General features: G+C 38.9%; 1 protein-coding gene across 1 annotated transcript in view; it reads right to left on the bottom strand.

The window, feature by feature from the left end:
* LOC124178533 (glutamate receptor ionotropic, NMDA 2B) overlaps nucleotides 1-23,085 on the bottom strand; it is a 2,057,245-nt gene that overhangs the window by 1,549,583 nt on the left and 484,577 nt on the right. The window contains exon 5 of the mRNA XM_046561964.1: nucleotides 21,512-21,926. Coding sequence (XP_046417920.1) covers nucleotides 21,512-21,926 — 415 coding nt within the window. The remainder of the gene's footprint in view (nucleotides 1-21,511; nucleotides 21,927-23,085) is intronic.

The raw sequence follows: 23,085 nt of genomic DNA, 5'->3' as shown, positions 1-23,085 counted from the left end.
TCGGTGGGCGGTTGAAAAACTTGTACATCGGTCAGAAATTATTTGCTCAGCTCGGCATTATTCAAAAGATTTCTCGAAAGCATAAAGGTGTAAGGTGAAGGTTGCGAATCAGAAATTGACAAGAAATCATTGCAACAGAACAGTTTGCAGACTTCAGAAGGCACCTTTCTATTTGTGTTTTTAAATTAATCGGAGTTTATCTCACTCAACCTTGGGATTCACGACGATAATACAAATGATTTCACAATTCCCAAGCTATCGAAAAAAGAAGAAAGAAATGACCGAAAATAACCCTAACCAATTCGCCGCGGAGGAGGAGGAGGAAGAGGAGGAAGAGGAAATAATCATCGGTTTTTCAGAAGGAGTGTCGGAGTTGTCGCAGGAGGAACTCTAAGACCTCATTGGGGATGTACGGTTGGCCCGAGAGAGGCCGAACAGTCAATACCATGTGAATTACTACAATCATAAGATATCAATAATCATCATTTTTAGGCGATGGGAAGATGGGGTTGTTGCAATAATGTTAGATATCGAAAGTAGTGATGATGATGATGATGATGATAAAAATTATTTTGATCACTATAATGAAGAATAAAAAAACAAAAAAACTGATGCGTAAACAATTATTATTCACAATAGGGAAGACACATTCCTATTCATAAATAATTTATGCAAAACTTATGATATTATTGAATGAAATAAAACTTGCAATGCAGATAGTCTACGTGAGAATTTTCGTCTCTTCAAGCACTAGTAAGAATATAATGTGCAGGTGAAACGTTTACATCTGAAATTCTTTGCTTCTGATGGGAAGCCCCGTAAGACAAGCAAAGCCGTCTAATAACTGAAATGCGGATGTGCATATAATTTTTTTTCACGAGAAAAATATTGTTGAAAGTACGTATTCGAAAATTTGGTGATTTCGAAGAATTAACGACGGAGCCAGGAATCGAACCTGGCGTCTAGAGATGCTTAGCCGGAGCCTTACTCCACTAGATCACCAAGCCGCCCTGACGCAGATAGTCTATGGTGGTAAACATGAAAATTAGCAGTATTTGCTTTACATAAAATGTATAATATTTACAGTATTTATGTCACATGAAATTTACAATATTCACATCAAATTTAAAGAAATTACAGGTTTAGTCGCTAGAGGCACATTGAGGACTTTAAGGGCGTTGCCTAGCTAGAAAGTGCGGGCTACTCCGCTTCCCGCGTTAACCGTGGCGAGAGAGAGGGTAACGAAACAAGTGAGACGGAGCAGCCGAGCTGTCGCCGGAGTGGGGCGGGTGACGCGGCTAGCCTCTTCCACCCCTCACGAGCATTCGGTTTCAAATACTTTTAAACAGCCCAGTGTATCGCGCTCGGCACGACGCAGCGCCTGATGAATAATAGAAAAAAAAAGTAGACTCCTTTCAGATTCCACTTGAAAAATTTACTGGTAATACAGAATTTAATAAGGAACCCGAAATTATTTTTTTTATAATTCGAAAACTTGTCATTAATGAGGTAAAAATCGTCAAATATTTGAATTGTTTATAAAAATTGGGATTTTCAATAATGTTCAACATTGCATTTTTTTTATAAAAGCTTATTCGTTCACCTTCCGAATGCACTGTAAATGATGTCTTTACGTCGAATAGAACCGGATATATCCGAGCTCCTTTTAGATCAAAATTGAATGATTGTCTTGTAACTTTCGAAAACAAACATAATTCGGACGAACACCAAAATGCGTGTCGATTCTTTTTACCTTTATTTCATGTGAAAAAAAGTATGGATAGTTTGAAAAAATACGAGGTCATTTTTTGATTGACGTGACGTAGAATTCCTTATACGTATGTTGATATAGATATACATTCTTCATATTTCAACGAAAATTATATTCACCGGCGTCCGTATTTCTACGCAATGCGATCACGTGACTGGTAATAGTCTAATAGCCGGTATTCATAGTCAGGTTCGATTTGCAGGACTGTCTTGAGGCAGCTGAAAGCATAGCTTGATCGGCTGAGAGCTGTTCCTAATACAGTCTCGAAAATAATACGTAACTATTTACGAATACCGGCCAGACGTCGTCACAGGTCATTTTAAATTGAAAATGCAACGAATAGCTGTGAGCAAATTCATGATATAGCAACGAAAATATCATCAATCTCCCAGGTCTCACCACGTGGAGGTCGCTATCAAACAGAGACCCGCCTAACCCGTCCCTACCTCCCAACCATGATCGGGTTTGCACCAAACAAATACAGATAAAAGTAAAATTGAACTCGTTTAAACTTAATAAACATAATCACGAAATCTGTATGAGAAGGATCTCATAGAAATTAAATTGAAACAGTATAAGTGAAACATGACAGTAATCTTGATAAAGAAAATTGATATAACAAAGCATCGAGCATTGTATACATTATATGGCTAAATAAATTCTATAGAAAGCGCAAACTATGGAAAGTAGTACGGAAAGTAGAAAGTATTCCTGTAATGAATAATCAGATATATAATTATAACGATATGACTAGCAAATTTTTAGCACAGTAATACATATAACTAACTAAACATAAATCACAGAAATATTGCACGTAAGCTATATACAAAGCTATTATATTTATGTACATATGTACATATATTTAGATTACAGTGTTTTGTCGTCTGTCGGTCGTGAATTTACTGTTTCTTACGCGCGGCCTTATCTGAGCTTCGATCATTTGAGGGGGTTCGCGGATTGAGCGTTGTCGGGCGCGTCTAGAATCTACGATTTCGGGTTACAAACAAAAGTAAAAGAAATCTGCTCATTTATTCTCCATTTTTTCGGTCCAGAATTTATCGTCACGTTTTATTTTATCAAAAATCAATCCCTTTGGCGTCCAAACTATAAAATAGCACCACTTCCTATTCGTAATGTGTAGAAGACCTTGGACCTGACACATGTAATTATGAGAAAGCTCTAACTTGGCTTTTCCACCGATTATTTTCGTCTCAAATATTAATTCTGTATCCCAAAAATCTATCGAGCGAGCGCAGCAAGCGAGCAAAATTTTTAAATGTTCAAGCGAAATCCCACAAAAAGTACTGATATCCCCAAAAAGCACCTCTGTTGCAAAAACCTTTCGCCAAGTATATTAATTTGACAGCCACCCACAAAACAGCCACCTACAAAACTGTCATCAAATCAGATACTGCTGCCAAGTATAATTTATTTAGAAGCTAATGATGATTTTGATATACTATAACGACAAAAACAAAAAATTGTAATCAAAATTGAAATTGAAAAAAAAAAATAATTTTTATTGAAAAAAAAAAAATTGGAGATAGTGGTAAAGGCGGGCTTTTTTAAAACAAGCACAAGAAAATACAAGTCGAGCTATATCAATGTTGTAATGGCAATATAAGCATGGGCCCGCCAAGTACCACGTACTCCAATTTTTTTTTTTTTTTTTTTTATCAAAATTTATGTTTTTTTTTTTAGAATTTCAATTTTGATTTCAATTTTTTTTTTTTTTTGTCATCATTAGTTATAGTATATCAAAATCATCATTAGTTTCTAAATAAATTATACTTGGCAGTAGTATCTGATTTGATGACAGTTTTGTAGGTGGCTGATTTGTAAGTAATGTGTGCATGTATGATTACCCCAGAATTACGTCAAGTTTATTTCTAAAAACAAAACGCGCGTATTTTAGTGGCCTAATACGTACGCGCCGTATTTACTTTGTATGGAAAATTCTGCCAGGTACATTGTAATTTTACCTTGGATACTTAGGTAGTCACAATAAGTGATAAGAATATTCCTTATGATCGACAAAGTGTAAACACTCATGCTAATTGCCGAATATCGATTTCGATCATTTAACCTGAACACGTAACAAATTGATGACATATTTTAGCGACTAATGCAAACCGGGCTAGTACCACACGTCACAATGCATTCTAGTTTATATTTTCGTATGTATAAAAAAACTAGAGAATGAATGTATACTGCTATTATGAACAGCACTATCGGCTCTTGAAAGTACCTTCTTAAATTAAAGCCCTGCGATTGTTCGTACTCAAGTGATTGAATCTCGAAGTCAGAGAGGGTGCACCATCAATCATATAAAGAATTCGATTTACCTCATTTTTTCCTGAAATTTAGCCAAAATCTTTATGCCGGGTCGTTTCTTCTTCTCCAAAGCCACATTCCCTCTCTTCTTAGCCATCGCGGGAATAAATACTGATTCGAAATAATAAAAAACACTGTAGAAAAACACAAGCAAAAATAAAAGCGCGGAACACTATCCACGTGCCGAGCGACGAGGATTCGAAGGAGGGGAATTGTAGTGGGGGGTGTTGAGTCTACTCTCCTCGCCTGTAATTCGCATGGTCGCCCGCCAACGCAGTCGTGGCGCTAGCAGCCGCCCGCCTTTCGCGCGAAAAATTTGCTGTTTTATGCTTCGTGATTTTCCTTCTCATTTCCTCATTTTTGAAGATACTTAGGTTCTTAGGGAGTCATTTTGAAGATAAAGAATAGATCTGTGTCGCCTTTTTCGCCGAATTGCGAAAAAAAATTCACTGTCCGCTGTGTTTCACTTCAAACATAACGTACTTTTAAGTACGTTTTACGCAAATCTGAAAGCGAAATCGAAAATTCGGCAAAAAAGGCGACACAGATCTATCCTTTACCTTCAAAATGACCCCCTAAGAACCTAATTATCTTCAAAAATGAGGAAATGAGAAGGAAAATCGTGAGTCTCTGTTGGCGCGCGCTCTTCGAGGCATAGGCAACGCCCTTAAGTGCATGTGTGTTTACGTTTATGTGTTTACGTTCACGTGTTTACGTTTACGAATATAATTCAGTACATGACATTAACTTTAGCCAATTAGATCGGACCCAGCCGATCATAAGAAGGATATGCAAGATTGATATTAATTATTTCGCGAGAAAAATTCTATGCAAATTGCAAATTCAAATATTTCAGGTGACTTGAAAAATGAACGACGGAGCCTGGAATCGAACCCGGTATCTAGGGATGCTTAGCCGGAGCCATGTCTAGTGGAGTAAGGCTAATACTATGTGAATTACTACAATCATAAGATATCTATAGACATCATTTTTAGGCGATGGGGAGATGGGGTTGTTGCAATAATGTTAGATATCGAAAGTAGTGATGATGACGATGATGATCATGAAAATTATTTTGATCACTATATGCCATGTCTAGTGGAGTAAGGCTCCGGCTAAGTATCCCTAGATACCGGGTTTGATTCCTGGGTCGTCGTTAATTTTCCAAGTCACCTGAATAATTGAAATTTGCAATTTCTATAAAATTTATAATGTTAACATAAAATATACAATAGGGGCCATCCATAAATTACGTCACGCGTTGATGGGGGGAGGGTATCACCATAATGTGACATAGTGTAACAAGGGCCAGGGGGGGTCAAAAGCTTTGTGACGTCACATGTTAAAATTTTAAATACTAAAACACGAAATTTATATGTGAATAAAAAATTTAAAAAAATTTCGAACTTGATCGATATTTTTATTAATAATTTAGCACTCTCGCTATGAGATTTAATCTCACGTAGAGTACAATTCGTCCTCAAAGAATTGCGGCTAGACGTGCCCGAGAAATTCTTTGTTCAATGAACGATGACGATGCTTTATGGATGGAAGAAAAAGATGTCGACACTCAGGATGTTGATGACGTTCAAATTCAGAACGAAAATGAAGTGCCTGATTTACCAGTAATAGCTAATATAAAGGAGAGGGTCCATAGACACAAGATGATTAAGTTTTTTATCCTTAATTAACATAATCAGTCGCTTTTTGTTTCCTAACTAGTCGTTTTTTCTTTCTGTTATCATAAATATTTGACTCTGTGTTGATTTTATTAAATATTATTTAATAAAAAAAAAGGAAAAAATTAAAATAACTGTTTTCTTTCGAGTATTTTTAAATACATGCATAAGTTTGAAAAATTTGTGGCGTCACATCAGGGGGGAGGGGGTTCTAAAAATGTGACAACCTGTGACAAGGACGGGGGGAGGGGTTTAAAAGTTCTAAAATCCGTGTGACGTAATTTATGGATGGCCCCATATCAGAAAAAAAAAATTTCACCATAATTACATTTCATTGTCCCCGATACCCCCAAGGCAGTGTAACAATTTTATTGAACAGAATTATCCGTTTATCATCGTTACTCTTCAATGCCTACTTTTCTTGTTTGATAGTGCTCACCTCGTGCTTTTTGCTGCGGATCAGAGATTGCTGCATTTGCAGATCCTTGCGGTTAATAAGACACCGCTTATAATCGTCAAATTTGATCTTCCGAAGTGTCGAGCCTTTGATACCTTTCGCTTTCTTCATAACACCTTTAGATTCATTCTCATTATTATTATCATTTGTAGTCTGGATTCGGAAGGCGTAGAGTTTGGCTCGCAATCCCACAAACTCCGTCATGATCTTGCCATTGATTTCATCCTTCATAAGGCCCAACACTTTTTTGTTCGCTGATGGGATACCATAGCAGTTGTTTGCATGGTAATCAGAGGTATCGAACTTTGAAATATCTCGTTTGACGATGTCATAAATATTCGGCACATCGAAATGGTAGATGAGACTGTCCCTGTCCGTGTACATGTGTTTAGCTTTGCCCCCTAAATTCGTCTGTATGTAGTTATGGTGAAAGTCATAGATCCATGTCTTGGACAGGTCCAGAATTGAAAAACCTACATATATCGGCTTGTTGAATTTGATGTGCAATCGAGTCAGTTCAATTATAACCACATCCGCATCGCATATGGTGCAGCTATGAGAATTCGGTTGTGCAATCCTCGATCTCGCACCCCATCGACCCTCCCATTCCGTAACCAACTTAACATCCTTGTGCTTTCACACATTTCCATCGTTTTCCCTAACACCGTATTGTTCATTAATTTAAAAAAAATTATCTCGAATTCATTGCGTGATTTCTTTTTCATATCCGTGTTTAAATCAATATACTTTTTCAACCACCACCATTGGTTAAATTTCAAAATTCGGTGAACTTGAAGCAATTTCATGCCAAGGCTCAGACATTGTTTCAAGTTTCGGTACTGAATAACATACTTTTCGCGCGATAGAACAGTTGGTATTAATTTGGATTGCGTGCTGTTTGGGGAAACGAAGTGTTGAGGACAAAGTGGGAGATCCCGATGCGTGTGGAGGAGTTCGACTGGATATTCCATATCAACTTCCAATATATATCCGAATGGGGAGTCATCCTGGATGGTTAGCAAATCTAATTGCGGATAATTCATCCATTCAAATTCACCGGATGGTAGATGTTGACTCATAGCTGCACCATACAGGTTATCTACATCAAAATACATCAAATATGAGGTTTTTATGCTTGTATCAAAGTCTTCACCCATGTACGGATTATTAGCTCTAGCGTAACGACTGTAGCATTGCGCCACACCACCTCTGATGCCTTTCTCGATGAACAATACTTTATCCATGTCCGACAGCAATTTGAGCTCGACTTTCGTGTATTTGAGCATCGCATCGAAAGCAAGCCCCGGCGCGGTATAATAATGCAGAGGATCGAGATTCTAAGTTAAGAAGCAATTACGGCGGAAGTTTTCAAAAATATCGGCTAAAAGTAGCACATCAGATTTCAGATATAAATCTGGATATTCGCCAAGCGTAGCGAGCCCGAATTGTCGCCACACATTTTTCGCATATATATAATCTTCGTTGGAAACGTTTGAATCTTTCAAATTTGAATGAAATTTATCTTGATCCGGCAATTTCTGCGCATCTAGTTTCGTCCAATTATCGATATATTCGTAGGGGAATACACCTTTGCGCGTGACAAGCTCGAATTCCTCGCCATTATCATAAAATTTGCGCGAAACTTGTTTTTCAGTGTCACCCAAATATGACAAAATATTATCGATGCTGCTGGCCATGAACCTGAACGAATCGATGAAGCGCAATTTCACTTTTGTGCCTTTCACCTCTTTTGTAAATGCTATATACTTCTGTTTGTTGATCGGAAGAAGAGTAATCGATCCCTCTATGGACATGGCCAGATCACGCATGAAAAAATGCGCGTCATAACCAAACAAATTGTGGAACACAACCGGTAAAATGTGTGACTTTGTGTAATGCAGATTGCGGCCCTGATGCGCCACACCACGATATTTACCTGTAAAACGGCAACAATCACGGTGTTTTACATCGGTGGGTGCAATCGGCCTTTCGCAGATATGATAAACCACCGCTACTCCGAACTGCCGTTCCTGGTCCGCACTCCATGGTTCTATCGGTACAACTTCGGTCAAATAACCTTTGACGGTCATCGCTAAGGATTGTATCACGAAATGCAATCAGGACCACGGTTCAGGTGGATTAGCGAAAAAAAATCGTTAAAGGCACAGTAAACATAGTACGCCGCACTGTGCGGGGCGTGCTTTTACACCTCATGAACTACAGACTCGAGGATCATTTAAGTTCGGCATAGGCGGTGAATGGGACAGACTCCTTATACCGATAATTTTCAGATTTCACAATTTTATGTTTGTAGTCGGGCTGATCTACTTTACATTTATTTGCGCTCTGACAATCTTGAATATGATTTTGGTATGTTGATTCTACTTGGAAATGGCATAAACATCGGTCACATAAAAATTTTGCAGTCATATGTCGCGATAGTTGGCTGCTAAGTAAACGCAAAAGATTTCGAAACCAAGCATAATGGAATATTGTACGAGAGCCGAGTTCGTTGTCATCGTCTGCGTTAATTCTGGTTTTCATAGCAAGCAAGTGAATTGTTGGTCTATCGGAATGAAAATTCTTACTCAAATATAGCGGCACTATCACACTCGAGTCAAGCCCATAAACGTTAATTGATACATTATTTTGCATCTCAAACCTGGGGATATCGGAGAACGGTGTGGAAAAACTCTTCCCCTCGTATCGCAGCCATGTGCTATAGTGCGGATAGCTGGCTGGTCGGCATTGGTTTTGTAGTGCCAGTCCGGTGTACAGCGCTGCGTTGATTGACCACAAAAAGCACTGTTCGTCTGTGTTTACTATATTCACCACTGCGTGTCTTTGCCGAATCCCCCTCGGCAATGCTGTGAATGTTAATGCGCCCCCACGCAGTGGATCATATTTGTTAATGTGATGGCGAGGTTGATAATTTCAATCATGGTCTACCCGGAATCAGAATGCCGAAATTACTCAACCTTTACCATAAGGCAGTCGGTAATCCTATCATCAAACCACTGGGTAAGATTGGTGGTTGGTAGAATAATCACGTTTCGGTTGGAAAAGTGTTTCAATGCAATCATTTTTACCCCATTCTTGACGTTTTCAAATTTTTACGATAAAATGCCATTCGCCTTAATGCTACCATCCGTTTGTACAGCTGCACCCAAACGCACAACTGTCAGACGCTTAGCATCCGCCAAAATATCGTGCAAATCGAAGTGTTGTAGGTTTGTGATAACACCCATTCGAATTCGGCTGACGAAAGCGCTGTCTGCGTCGTCCCATTGGACACGATTATCACTCGCAGAAGTGCTGGCACCGCCTCCGGTAATGAGGAGCCTCCGGGATTTCTCCACCCAAGATCGCAGGATTGGATGTTGGATACGGTGTTTCTCGCTCATGGAGACATCACGTAAAACTTGCATATTTTCAAGCCCAATCGCGATCCAATGATCTGTGGTTCTGTGGCGCTCTTGCCCTGGAGATATGGTATGCACCACATCATAAGCGCCTCTTATCGTGTCGACGAGATCCTTGTATGCTTCACCTGCCATGACTTTACTATTGGTAAACTTCTGAAAACTTTCTAAAACTTTCGAAAACTTTTGAAAACTCTTGACAACTTTTTGAAAATTTAACTTTAGGGTTATAGTGAGTAGTATGTATGGTGTGCAGTATGACAAAGCTATGAAGTAATACTAATTATACCATCAATAAAGTGTGATTAATAAGTATTTTTTTTTCTTTTTACAGATGCCGTCTCCAACAATACGTGTAAATATATGTCTAAAAATAAATAAATATATATTAAATATACAGTTTGAGTCAGTTAAAACGGCCAGAATAGGAGGAGCTCAGTTGACGGATCAGGCCGTACCTCTTAGCCGATTCCCAGCGAGTCAATTGAAACACTGAGAATGGGAGGAGCTTTGATATCAACACGCGGGCTACGGCCTAATCCGTCAAAGAAGCTCCTCTCATTCTCGGTGTTTCCATTGGCTCGCTCCAGATTGGCTAAGAGGTACGGCCTAATCCGTCAACTGAGCTCCTCCCATTCTGGCCGTTTTAACTGACTCACCCTGTATATTAGATCTGTTTACACAAATATATCAACGTATTACATGTTATAGCTGTATTACCTAAAACTAGGTGTAATTGTAATTCAATATTTTTTTTTTACACATAATATTTACATTTCTTTTGTAGTTTGCATTGTAGACAGTCTTTAACCATGGGAGTTAAACCATTGAATGCATTGTCACGAACGCCTCATGTATGCACACCCAAATATATCATTATATACCAATATGTCATTGATTATTAATATCGCTCCTAAAATAGACGAGGAAGCATAGCCTCAATTCATTATTAAATTCATATAATTTAACCATTATATAAAACAATTCGTGGCACGACCAAAGCGCAACGGCGTAGTTGACCGTTGCAACGTCAGCGTCCCCGCGCCCGCCAGATCCCGGCTGTAATCAACACCAGGATGAGGCGAGCGCGAGATCACGCGCTTCAGGAATGATCATCGCGAGGCGAGCCTTTGTTCTAAATTGTAAAATCAGCAAAAACCTTGCTCGCTGTCCGACGCTCCAAGGGGTGTCGGACGAGCGAGCGAAGTTAGTCCCGTTAGAGACAGCTGCGAACGACCTCAACGGAACCCGGCTCCTTCAAAGCTACCGCGTATAGAGGTTGTAAGTCCTTTTCCGCCACCGACGATTAGAGGGTAATACTGAAATCTATACGCGGTCGGGAAGGCGTCTCGCATCGCGGCTTCAGTCTTTCGAAGTTAGTAATAAGTGCTTGAAGCTGTGCCGCGAACTTGATCAAGTTGTATAGAGATAAGAGTGATCATAACTGAGCGAGAGAGTAAGTGAGAATTCGAAGTAGAAACCACCAAAGAGTGAGTAGGTGTATGCATGCAAACATTAGGTTAAAAACATTGCAAGCTTCCTCGTTACCGATTTCTTGAATTCCAATTTGATTCATCAAACGCTTGCATCCAATCGTAAACATTCTATTACAGTATAATTAAATCCTGCAACCCATTTCCCAAGGATCGCCCTGTAGAGGACGATCACCTACGTATCCACGATAGAAAATAAAAATAAACCTCTGCGAAAATCTAGAGGGTTAAGTCGTCGCGTGCAAGACCGCTCCGCACGTGACAGCATGACTGCTAGAATCAGTTGACTCATAATGTAGGGGGCATGTACGGTGGCTGGCGATGTTGTCGTCCATTTGCATATTTTCAGGCAGCTTATCCCACACCTCGTCAATTGAGTTTGATGCGAACGTGAGGATGAATTCCTTTCGTGAATTAGCGATATTTTCAGTCCTCATTTCCTTTAAACCGCCCAATTCGTTGAATAAACAGAACGATTTCGCGAGAGATCCTGTGCACTCCTTTACATGCCACTTCTTCAGCCGCTGGACATTTTCGAAAGCACAGTTGTATTCCGTTGAAACGTTTCCATGATAATCATCGCACCAACCCGCCTCCTCCGTATGTTTCAGTTTTTCCAGTGATGGTGGTGAAATGTGTAAATCTTCCATGTTTATTACTGGTTTTGGACTGTCAAGGATCTTCGTCAGCCACCGTTTCTTCTCCTCGCCTTTCACATATACGTAGCATGCATATTTAACAACCAATCTTACAACCTTCTGCACCTCAGCGTAAGGTTTAATTCCTGCATCCCATGGTGTTCTATGAAAATTGTGTTCTAGCCAAGCGTTAGTAGCTTTGTGTTCAGCCGGTAGATCTATCCAAGCGTACGGTGGTTTGAAGAGGATGCGAATCAAACCTGATGCGTTTATGTTTATGATGCAAAGTTCCTTGGGTATAAATTTATCGTGGGGTCAACGAAACTTTGTATGTTTATTAGGGTGGTCCTTATTTTGGGTAAGTCGGAATTTCAAAACTCTCACCCCTTGCATATCTCCCATTTGCCAAAAAAAAATGTGTGCAAAGTTTAAGCCCAATCAGACAACGTTTACCTGTGGCCCAAGAGGGTCAAAGTTTAATATTGGAGCCAAATGGTAAAAACGAGCTTGAAGGCCTTTATTTAAGTAGACCAGCGAAAAAAAAGCGTAGCAGGCTATAATCCACAAGATTTCTAACTAAATTCACAACTAATTGAATGTACTGATACCGAGTTCCGCCAAAAATTTCTATGTTGAGTTGTAGATGTAAATACGTAGATTCTACGACATACGTACATCTACAAATACGTACATCTACAACTCGACATAGAAATTTGTGGCGGAACTCGGTGTCAGTACATTCAATTAGTTGTGAATTTAGTTAGAAATCTTGTGGATTATAGCCTGCTACGATTTTTTTTCGCTGGTCTACTTAAATAAAGGCCTTCAAGCTCGTTTTTACCATTTGGCTCCAATATTAAACTTTGACCCTCTTGGGCCACGGGTAAACGTTGTCCGATTGGGCTTAAATTTTGCACACATTTTTTTTTTTGGCAAATGAGAGATATGCAAGGGGTGAGAGGTTTGAAATTCCGACTTACCCAAAATAAGGACCACCCTAATGTCTATGATCATCTCCATATTATAAGTTGGAATAGTGTTGATTTTCTTGTGTGAATATTGATGGCAGACTGACTATCCGGTTTCCGCCACGTTCGCTTTTATTGCCAATGCTCGGGGAATTTCAATCGAAAGTGTGCGGGAAAATATATTTTCACTCTATTAGCACCACTGACTAACAGCTAACTACTAACTAACGAACTGACTAACATTTCCCCCAGAGAGCATACTATTTTAGATATCTTCATGCTTTTGCTAACTACGCGCATCTGTCGCACAAAACTTCGAATTTATTATGTTCGTTTCAAGATATTTCATGCGTAGAATACCTTCAGGTATCGTCTTACGCATTTCCGTGAATTGATTCGCATCGTGTTTCGTAAGACTTATGATTCTTGGTGGTAGGAATGTTTCGAATTGTTCGTCAAGTGCAAGCCGAATACTTGAGCCGGACTTGGTGTTGACACGTCTTAATCCCATCACGTTATACTCCTCCCCAACCTCCAGATCCGACATTCTCTTGGTAGGCAGAGTTTCCAGGTGACTGATGAGGTTGATTTTATTCAGATCCGTCTCAAACGATGTAAATTTTATAAACTTCACATACTGTAGATACTGAAGTTCACGATTGGAAGACTATGAAAATAGTATAACGTATTTAATAAGCTCGCGATTTATATACCAACCAACCCCCCCCCTCATAATAAATTCTTGCTATTGTGCATTCGCGTTCTATATTTAAAATATCCTACCGTTATTTTCATACAGTATGTTTACTACAGTCATTCTATCGGTATTTCCCCTACACATAACTATGAATATTTCTTTTATGCAGCACCTTCTCCGAATAGAAAATAAGTTTGGGGTAAACAATTTGCGCGAAAACTTACGGGCCATCATTAACATTCCCGGCCTACTTAATTGCGGTGTCGCCACCGCGTCCGATAGTGCGAAATAATGTATTCTGATATAATTATTTTTGAAACGATATATTCCGCTTGTCATTTTGCCATAACGCCCCGTCATCCTGTTTCGTCATCTTGCTTCGCATTCTTGTCCGCCATGTTGTTGTTTACATGCATTAGCTTAGGTTAGTAGCCTGTTCCGTCATCTTATCAGCCATCTTGCTTCGGCCATCTCGTTGCTTACATTAGTTAGGTTAGGTTAGATTGGGGTTGGGTCAGGTTAGCTTAGGTCGGTAACACACTGATTAAACGTTCCGTCATCTCATCCGCCATCTTGCAGGCTAGTCAGCCATCTTGCAGGTTAGGTTAGGATGGGTTGGGCCAGGTTAGCTTGGGTCGGTGACACACCGACTACAGTACGAAGCGTATCGTGCAGCTCCCGCTGAGGTCGGTAAGACAGATTGACGCAGAACCCCTCTTATATAACTACTGGCTCGCTACCCGCTTAATTTTTTTTTTTTTTTGAGAAAAATACATTTCACATTTCTCTTCATGAAATTTTCCAGTTGGATTAATATAAAGAATATTATGTTCTTGTGGGTGAAATTGTTAAATCGCCCTATGACGTGCCGCACTTTGAAGGGTGGTTTCACGCCCTCAAAGTGTTTCATCGCCGATAAAAAAAATACGTGTCGCTGAGTTTTTAGTCTACTATAACATATTACAAAAGAAATCGAATCGGAGCGTTCAGGCTGAGATACCTTCCTTTTCAGTGCGCTGGGGATGTTGTACAATTCAACATACCAGAGCCGTACTCAAAGTTGAGTGCTATGATGGAAAAGAATCCGACTACTGAATTTCAACTACAATCAATTTTTCTAATCATCCCAATTATGATATGAAATGAAGTAACGCAATAAAACTAAAAAAGCTTAGATTACGGTTCATTTGCATACTTGATATGTTTGGACTAAAAAATTTTATGCGCTACGTAATATTACACTAGTGCATAACAGCCGTGCTTCCTCGGAACCGTAATGAAGATTTGTTTTCAATTTCCTAGATGAAGTATCTTGATTTTCAGAAGACTGCTGTGCCTGGTATATACTGAACATGATTGAGATCTGCAGCTTATTTGCTTCATGGCGTAAACACAGCCTGGAAGTTCGAAAGGCACAAAATGAATCCAGCAACAGCTCCAAGAAACCACTCAGTTGAAAATGTACAAAATTGTATGAAGCGAATACTGCAAGACAACTCTGACGGGGTCTAAAATGTGTACGGTAACAGCTCAAAAATGGTGTGATGTGGAAAGACTACAACCCTAAAGGTGATACTCTGTAGTATGGAAATGCGACGAAAATGATATGGAGTGAGTGTACGGATCTTAGTGATCATACCGGATGATAGGGAGACGTAGCTCAACATACCACATAACTTACACATGATTTTCTGTATCTCATTTTCTCAGATTACAACTCATACGAGATATTGGAAAGCAATTTTTGAAATAATTGTTATTTATTCTACAGGACCCCTGACGCTGAAGGTTGATTGATAGGTCGGGTACAGGCTTGATTTCAAGAGAGCCATCACCTTGACAATATAAGAATCAACGCATGTAGCATTGTTTAGTATAATTATTAGACCGATCCTCAAAAAAAGTCATTTATGTATTTTAATCAGCTCAGCACCTCCGAGTACGGTTAAAACGGAATTAGGAAAAATTGGGTAAAAATTTCAGCATTCTACTTCAACTAAAACGAGTGCCTGTGAGCACAAATTCATTTTGAGTTTAGAATTTGGGCAGGAACCGCTAATAATCACTGATGATGAAAAATCTATGTGAAAAATGAACTATTACATCAGCTATTTTAACAGTATTTCCATTGTAGCGGGCAAATCAGGAAAAAATCACAGCTTTCTACGTTGATATATTTGAAACAATTCAAGTCTCAGCAAGAAAATTCTTTGAATACTAGGGGCTCGCCCCTGCGCGCTTCGCGCGCCAACCCCACCTCGGCGCTGCGCGCCCCACTATTTCCTCATACAGTGACTGTTGGTCGGTGAATTTATTTGTGCTGATTTGATGACAGGTCCGCAACTTTTGATCGGTTGTTTCCGATCAACCCGACATTGCTATTGGCTCCCTATGCAGGTCTGCTCAGATAGTTTTCGTAAACGAATCCACTCACATGTACAAAACCCCCGATGTCATGCATCCCCAATTGCATTTGGTGACTTATTTTGTTATAGTTATTATTTTCCCTATAGTAGAAGAAATTCATAGCTTTGCTGTAAGTAGAATTTCTATGGCTTCAGACAAATTAAAAACTCGTTATGATATTCGAGCCAGGGATATAAAATTTAATCCCGGAGATTCTGTCTGGCTCTTTCAACCTCGAAGACAGAAAGGTCGATGTCCGAAACAACAAAGAAACTGGGAAGGCCCTTACTTAGTGGTTAACCGGATCAAGGATTTACAGGATCCGAAAAAACCTATTTCTGCTCTGATATAACTCTCCTCGAGTTCTGTTTCATTACTTCTACTGATATATTTGCCAGTATGATTTATTTGAAACGATATTCAGTCTCACCTCTGCGTGTCCATCTTGAGTGCCGTATACACAATACGCCAGCGCGCGAAGAAGACAATTCCCGTCGGGAATCATCTTGATAATTCTCGTTTGCATGTTTATTTTTTGCGTGTCAGAAACAGATACCTATAAAAATATATATCAAAGACTGTCATAAACAGCCGATGACAGCTGTCAAAGGAAGTTTTGTTTGCTAGATGCTTTTTGTTTTGTTTTCGGCATCTCACCCCACCGCCAACTTCATGCGTATACTATTGTTATTATAGTCTTTTTTATACTATTGTTATTATAATCTTCTTTATACTATTGTTATTATAATCTTTTTTTTCTTTTTTTACCTGTTCATTTGTTCAGAACTTTTTAATTAGATAGAGAGATTGAAGATAAAAAAAGACGTATCATTTATAATTTAATTACAGAACGATCAGTCATTATTTCAAATTCGCACTTATTATTGATTACTTGAAGTTGGCGATCGATCATTATTATCGAGTGTTTTTGTTTATCTCCAACGTTCGAAGAATTTTCTAATTTCTTTTTTTTTGTAGCTAATCTAAAGATCTTTTCTAGCTGAGCTTTCTAAGGACCACTTTAATAATATATGACATTTGTGTTGAACTATTTTTGAAAAAATTTTTGGCAAATTTTTGTAACTTATAGTGAGTGGAATAAAAAAAAAAACAAGTAATTATCCTATCTACTTCGATATTAATATAAATGCGTACTTCTGTTCTATTTCAAAATATTGATGGATCTATTTAGTAATACTATTCTTTTTAAAGACCAGTGTAAGGCTACTTTATTATGTCGAATAATGACATATCTGAGTGTAAGCAATTACTACTATGAATCATCAGCAAGTTGGTTATTGACTCATTATTTTAAATTGAACAAGCTGTTACATGCGTCGATTAGAAATAAAGTAGTCTTCTGTTCCGGAACACAACACAGAAAAAAGCAAAAAATCTATACATCGTTACAACTGAGTCAGTTTTTGATACCAAAGAATTGATGTTCAGCACTTGTTCTCGTCAAGGAAAATTTCAGAATTTGGACCCCGAAGGCACCATAAATGATTTTGCATATGTGTACGCTCCTGACCGCACAAGTTCCTACGTTGATCACTAGTCAACTCTGCCGTCGACTACAAAGATGGCGGCCACGGTGGTGCACTCTTAATAAGTCTTCTGAAGGACGGTAAGAACGTCTGATTACGTGTTCTGATTTACTTCAAAATCAATAGGCTTTAAGATTCTAATGGCTTTCACTATTTTTACAAATTAAAAGTTCAATATGCATAGCGGTTCGATACATAATGAGGTCCCGAGCAGCGTTCCGTGCCTCACGATTTCAACAATTTTTTTCGTTCGAGTGCATGTTCGAATTTACTTCCAAATCACTTGGGGGCGAGATTTCCATGACACAAAACCACAGTCCAAATTTGAAGTCATTCGATGCTACCATTCATCCGGAATCGATGTCGATAGCCAGTGTCCAGCGAAAGCAACGGAGGAGGAGGAGGAGGAGATGAAGACGTTTTTTTATCAACTTTCGAGACCAATATCTCGGAAACCAGTCTACCGATTTTGATCAAATTTATAAAGGTCATGTGGTAAGGGACTTTCTGTCTTGTGGATTTCATTGAAAAATATTGACGCTTTCCGGAGGTATGACACCGTGCTTACAGGTATAACTAGTTAAAATAATTCCCGGCTAGCTCTCGCCTGCCTACGGGTACTTGTCGGCGATTCGCTGCCGCGAATCTTGATTACTGAGGTTTCCTATCCATTTGTCATCCGTCAAGGCAGATGGTTTAGATGAACGAAGTTCTTGATATACCTGAGATTGGCTCGTTTGTTAATATTAGAAGCTTTATGAGCAGCGAAGGAGGATTCTAATTTTGACAATTGAGTGTCGAAAAATTTTTTTGCCACAGCAAAAGATAATTTTGTAAAAATATCATTTTCTAGCGCAAGTAAACCAGTTTGCGATTTGATAATGGCAGCAAGAGAATCTGCCACTGATCTCCAAATTGAGCAACGACCTTTGAAATTTATACATACATAATGGTGAAATTTGGTTCTCGACTTGGACGTATTAACCCGTTGAGGACACACATCGAAAAAATAACGTTGAGGACACACGGGGTCCAGCGCACCCCACGCAGAAAAACAGTTCTCATTTGTGTTTCACGCTATGTATCGACTTAAAACCGGTGCGAAACTTTAATTTTATTCCATTAGACGGCTGGCGATAGTTCGAGGTCGAAGATTATAAGACATCTGTATATATACACACATATATATTTAATTAATAACCATTATTTATTGCTGAAAAAAAAAATTCAATTCATGCATAAATACTTACGTTTACAGAAACAATATAACATCAATCAACGATAAAAAAAAAATTGAATTTTTTTAAGATTTTGCCACAGTAAGGCTACACGGGGTCTACAGAACCCCAAAAAAAAAACACGTGCGCACTAATATGTCTCTGCAGGATGACTAATGCCAAAGAGACCTTCGTAATGTGTCAAAACTTGTCGTGGAGACTTCAAACAACAACAGATGGTGCTATATATCTAATTCCTAAGGGTCTTTGTAGATTTAAAATTGCATTGAAATTTGTCTGGGGTCCGTCTGGGGGACCCCATGTGTCCTCAACGGGTTAAAAGTAAATATGTGTGAGGTTAACTTAGGGGATCTTAAATGGGTTGATAGACCCTCCAATTTCTCATTCGTAAGGAGGAAGATGCGATGACTTCTTAACTTTGACAAGGCCTCGGTCGTGATAGCCCAACGTCGAAGCTTCTGCGCCACAACCTTCCCGTATGTGAGTGAAACATCATTGAAGAACCCCATATTTCCCTTGTTTTATTCCAATGATATGATGAATGATATTTTTTTGACCTTGATCATGTTAACATGAATCGTTCTTCTGGATATGAAGGACAGTACAAAAAAATTATTTTTTTTTGGTAGATGATTTTGGATATGAAATCGGGGGATATTTTCAGCGCGGGGTAGACCCCATTATGTCGTGAGATTTGAACTTTTCAGATCCCATCTCTCATAATTTTCGAGCATGACTTAAACTGGCTGATCAAAGTGTTTGATATGGCGAGGGATAGATATCCTTGAATTTGTATGAAAATACAAATCAAAAATAGCTGCCTTTAAAATTAGGTGTAAGTATAACTGGGTCTTACACATAAGAAATAAATTTTTTTAACCAACTGATGACGGAGAATCCTGGAATAAACTTGACTCTGTTACATGTTTATCCAAAAAGAAGTCTCTTACGGCATACTCAGGCCGCTTGTGCAATCTAGATTTATATAGTTACAAAGCTTCTTCAACATTTTTTGAATTTCGCGATATGACCCTGTGAAATAGCGGACAGCAGTATTTCAGAATAAAATGACCTCTCAAGAAATTCCAAATCATCACAAAATTCGAATTCTAAATGTGTACAACACCACATTAATTACTAATGCAGAAACATATAGATTCACAAACATCTCGTATTCTCATCGCTAAAATAAAACGAATAATCTTTTGCATAGGCTACGTAAATGTTCATATTTTGAGCATAAAACTGAGCAATTATAATTGCTAATATAAATAAACGTCGTCTCGAAAACAATAATTCAGAGATTTTCTCTATTTTAGAAAAACCTGATTCAGACCTTCTGAATAAATTATAACACTGGGGAAGCACATATTATACACATATAATGCAGCTACACTCTAAGGTCACTTAATTATTTAATTTGTACCTTGCCGTAATTCATATAACTTATTGTAACATTTTATGAAATGAAATAATAAAGAATTTTTTGTACAGCATCATTCGACACACGGTAGGGATAGCCCATTTCCCCCCTTTATTGCACAAGACTAATCTATTATTTTTAGCGCGAGGGACGATCAGCTCCACCCAGAGCCATGGAAATCGTTGCAGGATGAACAATCGCTTACAAAACACGCAACTGAAGTATTTAGTACTAGACTATACAAAATGTATGCCTGTGATCGGATCAATCTTTAGTATTGTCCGCAATCACGAGATTGAAAGTCCTTTCTTAGACCCAAGTCAAAAGCTTAACGATCACCAGTTCAGTGCTTTCTGTTATGACCAAGACATGAGAGGAGGAGCGTGAGAGGTAAAAACGAACGTGAGGCACAGAAAGCAATTTCGGTTGTACATTTTTTGTTTTCTTATATTACAATGGTTTGATTCTTGGTTCGTAAAGACTCGTATCACGACTGACTTTGCTAGGCACAACGGACGACATGAAAAACTTGGTCGGGCGCGAGTGTTCGGAAAGACGCCCGTGTGCCCCCCCCCCCCCCCCCCCCCCCTCCCTGCCGCCGCTCACGTTGCACGTGCACGGCGCCCCTCGAGTCCCGCCCGCATAGCCAATTCAACTGCAAGAAAACATCCTTAACATTTTCTAAGCAGCCACACGTTAATTCTAGTTGCCAAGATTAACTGATAGTTAGTAGCTCTTTAAATATTTGAATCTCTTCAAAATTAATAGGGTTTGATTGACCCAACCTAAAACACAGAAATTCACAACTCCATAAACTTTCCTAACAATAAGATGAAACGGCCATCAGACTCTGAGGTATTGACTGTCCGTGCTTTTGCTGCCCTTAACCTCAAATCTATCTGATAAACTAGAACCGAGTATACAGGGAATCTGTGGTAAGAGGCAACCTTCGAGCCACGTGCACATTACCAGCGCTACACATGCACAATTTTTATGTGAGCCGAACGTACAGACAAATGCTGCGACCAAAAACTTGTGCATATGTTGGCAAAGCCTGCCGGTGCTACATGGAATGCCAGAAATTTCAATACATGTCCACGGTAAGCGATAATTTTTTCGAAATTATCAAAAGTGCACGGTTTAATTCAAAGCCTTGCGTTAGTAGTATGAGACTTGTGTCTGATGGGAATCTCGACTCAATTCTGTGTTCTTTATTGCTTGTATCCAATGAAGTGGTATTCAATCAAGTGCAAAAATGTGAACGAGTCAAATCTATGAACTGCGGTATCCTGATATTATTCAAGTTGAATGATGCACTTATTTAGTTGATGCTCTTAAACATTTAGTAGGGCTTCGTGTGGCATAAAAAATTATATTCACAATAATATTCATCTAGATAAAATATAATATCTGGATTAGAGAATGAAGGTGGACTTACCAAGCATGCCAGCAGGGAAATGTTGTGATGTTTGTAAATTTTCAATAACACTCTGCGTCACAACCCAAACGTAGTTTTCGCCTGTAATCTTTCGCCTTCTTGCTTCCTTCAGTATTTGGATAGCTTCATCGCGCGTCGAATAAAGCAGTATCACTCTCGACTCACTATTCACCAGCTCTGACAAATCTTCTGGTCTTGTCACTAACACAGCGTTCAAAATTGAAAATTTAAAAGTATCCTGCATGTCGGAAATTCGCTCTCGGACGGCTTGAATGAAATCATCATGTCCGGCAATCTGTGAGGTCACGACGCTGAACTGATGCCATTTGTATCTCTCTAGAATGCTCAACATAGCTGCGGTTTGATGTTCCAGTGATGGAGCCAGTTGCAGCTGTAAGCTGCTTTGTGATGCTCTCTGAAATGGAAAATCAATCTTTTATGCGGTTATTGGCCTCAAGAAATAACTCAATTGACAATATGTTAATCAATGTTTTTAGGTACAAAGGAAAACGTGATGGGGCTTCTCATACAATTTTATCATAGAAGTTTGAAGTTTGCAATCGCAAGGATTTCACACTTTATTTATCTGGAGTTGCGCATGTGAGCAATCATAGTCATGGAAATATTCGTAGTACTACAATATCTGAGAATCGGTCGTATTCTAGTGGTAGCCACACGAATGGTTTTATAACGACACATAAGCTTCAATGAGAATTTGATCACATTCATCTAGATCTTAAACGGTCTCGACTTCGAGCCGTTCCGAGAAAACATCGTCTCACAAAGTCATGTGAATATTTTAAAAATAGAATGTTGTACAGAAGGCTAACACTACTACTGTCATGAAGTAGCCACTAAGCTCTTGGTACATGCTGGACAGCACCGGGAAATACTAGACGAGTAAATGATTATCAAGTCAGATGAGGACATCAACTTATCTAGTAAAGTTTACCGATGAATTTTCATTGTGAACTTCATTTGTCCTATGGACATAATACAAGGGCACAATAATTGACAGGTTAATATAACCTTATATTTATGAATTCTTATTGATTAATGTCGTACAACAAATTACTTGATTCCAGTTTGATTTTGTACACAAAGTCCTTCCGTACGTCATCGTTGAAAATTTCCTTGTTTCGTGGTTATCTGTGCATCCATTCTGACGTTGGAAAAGGATGAAAGATTATAAACTAGTATTTCTACAGAAATTGTGATAGTCAGGCAGATCTCAGATCAACCGATGGTAGTAACGTTGCATCAACATGCAAGACTACGAAACAGAAGGAGACGAGGTTAAATCCCCAGCGCATCAAATAGTATTTGAGCGATAGTTGACAAAAACTATAGAACGGTCACGTCGATCAGGTCTCGGATCGACGATCACAGTTTTGATCTCGGTCCAGCTGCACCTGGGTAAGATTTTTTGCAATTTACCTCCTGGTGAATGCGGATGTTTTCATCAAAGTAGTAATACGAGTGGTATTCTGGATATAAATCCCTACATTATCGCCACAGCTTGGCAAACATACCCAGACGATATCCTTTTTCGAGAACGTTGGGGGGATGCGGTT

Source organism: Neodiprion fabricii, chromosome 3 (assembly GCF_021155785.1).
Source record: "Neodiprion fabricii isolate iyNeoFabr1 chromosome 3, iyNeoFabr1.1, whole genome shotgun sequence".
Classification (NCBI taxonomy): domain Eukaryota; kingdom Metazoa; phylum Arthropoda; class Insecta; order Hymenoptera; family Diprionidae; genus Neodiprion; species Neodiprion fabricii.
Note: the sequence above shows the minus strand (reverse complement) of the source record. Positions and strands in the feature narration are given on the sequence as shown.